Source organism: Pyrus communis, chromosome 3 (genome assembly GCF_963583255.1).
Source record: "Pyrus communis chromosome 3, drPyrComm1.1, whole genome shotgun sequence".
NCBI lineage: Eukaryota > Viridiplantae > Streptophyta > Magnoliopsida > Rosales > Rosaceae > Pyrus > Pyrus communis.
In genome coordinates this window covers 6,944,371-6,950,350 of record NC_084805.1, presented here as the reverse complement: position 1 = coordinate 6,950,350, position 5,980 = coordinate 6,944,371, and the positions used below count along the sequence as shown (strand labels likewise).

The following is a 5,980-nucleotide window of genomic DNA, read 5'->3' as shown; positions in this document are numbered from 1 at the left end:
GACAGTCGGCCAGAAGCACTGCTTTTAAGTAAGTAGGCGAGTCCGCATAGTTATAGCGGGCGTAAATCTTGGCTTACGGATTGCCTTGGGCTGCCAGTTGTTGGGTCGTCGGCTAGCATTTTACTTACAGAAGCAGACAACTCGCATAACCACCCCAGGCATCGTCCCTGGCCCTTGGAGGCGTTTTAGGCGTGAGGTGCAGGCGAAATCGCGCCTCAAAGGCCATATCCTTCCGAGTCGTAACTTTGATTACGCATGTTGCTTAACTAGTATTGCAACATTTTAAAACCAAGTCATTTCATGAAGATTTGCACATTAAGGACGGACCATCTTGTCACGCGAATTATTTCTTGGGCAGGGTCCTACACTTGGCATCTCTTCCGGTTAGAGACCCGAGATCCCGCGGAATTGAATCCAGGGGAAGGATTATCATGGCCACTTCTGGGAGTCGTCTGGCGTAGGTAAACATTGTATTCAGGAGAAACTGAGCAGTCGTACCACCCATCCACGTCTGGATATTCCGGATTAGCTTACCCTCTTGTATTGGAGAGTACATGCCATGTCTGAACGGGCAAAGGGCGTCTTCTGCTTGTCACAAGGGTAGTTGAGGGATTAGTTTAACCTCTTACGCTGGATCGCTTACGCCATGTCTGTAAGGCAGCATGCGTCTTCTGCTTGTCACAAGGTTGGTCAGTTTGTTTATGCATTTAACCTAGGCTTGTGAATATTCAATCTTCATTGAAAATAGAGGATTTTATTAACTTTGCTCGTAGGCAGTAATGGCATAACAACTGATAATCCTCGGCATGTGAGGTTTTGTTCGTCAAGTTGCTTGAGTCTTTGAACTTTTTTTGCCCTGAACAGGGTCTAAGGAATGGTGGGAGGTCACACGTAGTACTTTGTTAGGTTGTAGGCATTCCACTGCTTGTCGATTTCTTTGTCGCTCATAGTGGTGAGGGTGTCGCTGCCCTTGCCGCCTACTTGGCTGATTTTGTACGGACCTTCCTAGATAGGAGTCATATTTTTGGAGCCTTCCCGTCGGACGATGATGAAGGCTTTTTTTAGGACTAAATCTCCTGGCTGGAACTGTCGAATTTTTGCCCTCTTGTTGTAGCTGGAAAAGAATAAGCCGCAATGCGGGTGATAACCTTCTCGCGCTCTTCCTCTGCCAGGTCTAAGTTTATGGTCATCTCCTTTTTGTACTGCTCTAAATTTGGTAGTACAGTGCTGGTGCTTGGCATCGTGATATTGGGAGGAATGATAGCCTCAGAGCCATACGCTGGGGAGAATGGAGTTTCGCCAGTTGCTCGTCTATTGGTGGTACAATATGTCCATAGAACACTGGGGAGCTCATCTGGCCACTTGCCTTTCTTGTCTGAGAGGGTCTTTTTAAGGCAGTCGAGGATAGTCTTGTTGGACATCTCGGCCTGCCTGTTGCCTTACGGATATCGAGGCGTGGACATGTGCTACTTGATGCCATATTTTTCAAAGACCTTCGCCAAGTCTTTGCCCATAAACTGCAGACCATTGTCAGTGACAATGGAGTGTGGGATGTCGAAGTAGTAGATGATGTTCTTCCATATGAAGCACTCTATATCCGTCTGGGTAGTTGTAGTCATGGGTTCGGCTTCGACCCATTTTGTGAAATAGTCAGTCGCCACAATCATCATGCATCTGCCCCCTGTAGCAGGTGGCATTGGTCTTACCAGGTCAATCGCCCACTGCATGAATGGCCAAGGGTTCGTCTGCGGTGGAGTTCGTTGACAGGTAGTGCAGGCACGGGCTTAAAGCGCTGGCAACTGTCGCACCTTTGTACATATTCCTTAGTGTCTTGATGCATAGTTGGCTAGTAATAACCAACATTAAAAACTTTTTGCGCCAGGGAACAGCCTCTAAAGTGGTTTCCATATACTCTTTCGTGGATTGAGTTAAGAATCTTCAGGTCGTCGAGAGGCGATAGGCAGGGAAGATGTGGTCCTTAAAAGGATATTCGAACGAGCATGCCATTCCACATATAGTAGCTTGTTGCCTTCATTTGGAGCTTCCTGGACTACAGTTGTTATGCAGGGAGTGTTCCATTGATTATGTAGTCGATGATAGGCTCTTGCCAATCCGGTGTCGTGCAGATCTGCGCCATCTCGATTGCTGGTTCCTCATCTATGCTTGGATTTTCCAAGTACTCGACTGGGATAGAGCGCCTCAACTGATGGTCTAGTGCAGAGCCTAGGCTTGGTCGTGCGTTTACGTTGGCATTTTCTACTTGCGAAACCTGAGTGAGTATATACACCTGGAACGTCGCTCGCTGTTCTCGTACCTTCTCGAGGTATCAGGCCATCCTTGGATGCTTTGTTGCGTACTCCCCAGAAGTTTTGTTGGTGATCAACTGGGAATCGGAATAGATTGCAAGCTTTTTCACCGCTAGGTCTTTTGCCAATCAAAGACATGTTAGTAGGGTTTCATACTCTACTTTGTTGTTTGACGCCTTAAAGCTTAGAATAATCGTTTACTCAAGCATTGAACCGTCCGACGTAGTAAAGACTAGGCTTACCCTCGATCCTTGGTGGTTGAATGATCCATCGACTTGCAAACGCCAACAATCTCCATCAGGTGAGGCTAGTACGGCTATGGTGTGCTCGGCTACCTCCGAGGCATTTTTAGGCTGTGTTGCTGCATCCTTCAAGCTTGGGTGAATTCTGCTATGAAGTCCGTCAACGTCTGGGCTTTTGTCGCTGTGCGGGGTTGGTATGCTAAGCCGTATTGGCCAAGTTCCAACGCTCACTTCATCACTCGTTGAAAAGCGTTTGGACTGTGCAAAATTGATTGCAGTGGGTGCTGGGTCATGACGATGGTTGGATGCCCTTGAAAGTAGGGTCTGAGCTTCCGAGCTGCAACAACTAGCGCCAAAATTAATTTTTCAATCTTCGGCTATCTAGTTTCCGCATCGATAAGAGCTTTGGATGTATAGAATATAGGCAGTTGGGCCTCCAGCTCTTCTCGTACGAAGGCAGAGCTTACTGCTACTTCTGATATCGCTAAATAGATGTACAGGTTTTCTGCTGCTTCTAGCTTGGATAATAGTGGAGGTGATATCAGGTACTGCTTCAAGTCCTGAAATGCTTTCTCGTACTCATCATCCCATTTGTCCTTTTGCGTCTTTTTGATTGCCTTGAAGAATGGCTTGCATCGGTTGATGGATCGCGAAAGGAAACAATTAAGTGCGGCTGCTCGTCCGGTCAGACTTTGGATCTCCTTAAGAGACATGGGCGATTTCATGTCCAGGATCGCTCTGATCTGCCTTGGATGAGCCTCGATTCCTCGTTGGGTTACAAAGTACCCTAAGAATCAGCCTGAGGAGACGCCAAAAATGCATTTGGCTAGGTTGAGCTTCATATTGTATTCTCGGAGGATGGCAAAAGTCTCTACCAAGTTGCAAATGTGGTCTGACCGCTACTTGCCCTTCACCATAAACTCGTCGACGTAGACTTCCATGGTGACTCTGATCTGCTTCTTGAACATCGTGTTTACGAGTCGTTGGTAGGCTGCTCATGCGTTTTTGAGGCTAAAAGGCATGACCTTGTAACAGTATATGCCTCACTTGATCATGAATGTGGTATTCTCTTTGTCAAGCTTGTGCATGGCAATCTGATTGTAGCCTAAGTACGCGTCTAAGAAGCTGAGCAGCTGGTTTCCGGATGTTGAGTCAACGAGCCGGTCAATTCAGGGAACCGGGTAGTTATCGTTGGATCAATACCGGGCATGTCAGAGGGTGATCATGCGAAGATGTCATGATTTTTCCTAAGGAAAGCCATAAGTTCTTCATTCTCTGCTGGGCTCAGACGTAAGCCGATTCTAACCATCTTTTTCGGCTAGTAGAGGTCAACAATGATGTCATCGGCATTCTTTTTGGGTTTTCATCTTGATTCATCTTCTAGGGCATTGTCGACCTTGACGCCATCTTCTTGACATGTCTACTATAATTGCTATTTGGCGAATGTGGAGTCATCTTTCTCCACTTCAATTGTTACTGCTGAGGCGAATGACTTCTTCTTTGATTCCTTCAGAATTTGTACAGTGCATCTCTTGGACATAGCCTGTCGCCTTTGATCTCTTCGATGGCTTCTCCCGAGATACGAAATCGAATTTTGTGGACATAGCATGGTCGCTGACGATCATGAAGGTATGCGATGAGACCATCGGTGGACTGGTTACATCAAGTGTGATAGTGTCAATGGCAGTTGAGGTGAGTCCGTTGACTTTGATCAAAACCTCTGCTTTGTGTTGGATGGTGTTTTCCAGGCCCATCCTTTAGATGACTAACAGTTATAGGATATTGACTGAGTCGCCGTTGTGCACCATAATTCTGTCAACGATGGCGTGGGCCAGTTATACAGAAATCACCAAGGCATTGTCGTCGTGGGGAAAGTCTACTCCCTCAACGTCTTGCTTGGTGAAGCCGGTAATTGGTCCAGGTACAGCATATATGGCTTGAACTTGATAGACTAATCTCGTTTGCTGGATCTTCCTCTTTTTGGAGTTGTTGGTGGCCCCTAGATTCTCATAGTCAACAAATATTTCTTTGATTCAGATTATCTTGGTTGGGGGTTTGGCATCGACGTCTGCTTCTCACCTTGGCCAAGCAGCTGGTCCGTTGATATACTGGTCACATTTGCCTTCTTTCATGAGATGCTTAAGGTACCTTTTGCATGTGGTGCAGTAATTGGTTGTGTGCCTAAGGCCTCTGTGGAATGCACAATACTTAGTCTGGTCCATTTTAGAAGTATCACCCATTAAGGGTGGCGATGGCTATAACTATGGCTTGTCCTTGAGGTCGCGAAGGATCTGGTTGATTGGGACTGAGAACTTGGTGTACGTCTCGGGCACTATGCCTCCCTTTGCTGGGGACTGGTTCATACGCTTGTCTCCTAGCTTGTTTTTGTTATTGAGCGGTTTATCGCTCGCCTTCTTCTGAGCCAGTTCTGCTTTTTGGCACGGCTGCTTAAGCAGCTTCTAGGAGGGTTTTTCCTCATCCTAGAGTGAGTGCTTTTCTGCCAAAGCATAAGAGTTTAACAGGGACAGGTTTTCGCCCATAATCAATTCTCCAAAAAGTGGGTGATCTACTAAGAGGCCCTTTCAGAAAGCTGAGTATGCAATGCTGTCGTCGCTTCCTACAATCTTCACCTTCTCTGCCTTGAATCTCTTGATGTAAATGCGGAGTGACTCATTCAGGTCATTCTTCATGTTGAAAAGGTGGTCAAACTTTTTTTTGATTGAGCGGTAGGACAACCTTTATGAAAACCAAGGAAAGTTCGTCGAACTTCCGGATTGAACTTGGTGGCAGAGTGTGGAACCAGTCTTTCCCTTGGAGCATAGTGGCAAAGATTTTGCACATGAGAGCGTCATTGTTAGCGTAGAGGGTCAAAGCGCTTCTATAGTGCATCAAGTATCTGTCCGGATCTTCATCTCCTTTGAACAAAGTGAAATGTGACGGGTTGAACTTCCGCGGTGACTCCATTTGCTCAATGTCGTCTTTAAATGGTGACCTACTCAGGTTGGCCACGTCTCTACGGAGGGCATCATCGACAGTGTCAATGCGTTGGAATCCACGCTACTGTTCTGCTACCAGCCTTTGTACTTCCTCTTAGATTTGCACTTGGTAGGGGCAGCGAAGCTTCCTGCTGCCCCTGGTGTTGACTTGTTGGTCCAAGTTGCTTTTCGGCATATCTTGCTCATTTGTGTCGTCGCGATAAACGTGGTTCGCTTTATGTTGCCCACCGTCACTCTAGGCGGAGGCTGCCAGTGGAACTTGAGCTGGACTGCTCACATGCTCTTCTTTGGGTATCAAGCGGCTGCCCATTCCATTACCTCGTAGGAAGATTTACTTGTGGGCCTAGCCTTGTATGGACGCTTCTCCTGGAATATCATGAGTGCTCGTCAAAGTAGGGAATGAACGTTTCTCTGTGCATCTAGGCAAGATAAGAAG

The 5,980-nt window shown here is 46.8% G+C and overlaps 1 protein-coding gene across 1 annotated transcript; it reads right to left on the bottom strand.

The window, feature by feature from the left end:
- Positions 1-1,067: 1,067 nt before the first annotated feature.
- Positions 1,068-1,421, bottom strand: LOC137728130 (uncharacterized). The gene has a single exon (XM_068467007.1). The coding sequence runs from the start codon at positions 1,419-1,421 to the stop codon at positions 1,068-1,070; it is 354 nt and encodes a 117-aa protein (XP_068323108.1).
- Positions 1,422-5,980: the final 4,559 nt, after the last annotated feature.

Coding starts and splice junctions, on each gene's coding strand:
- LOC137728130 (XM_068467007.1), bottom strand. CDS start 1,421: ATGTCCAACAAGACTATCCTCGACTGCCTTAAAAAGACCCTCTCAGAC.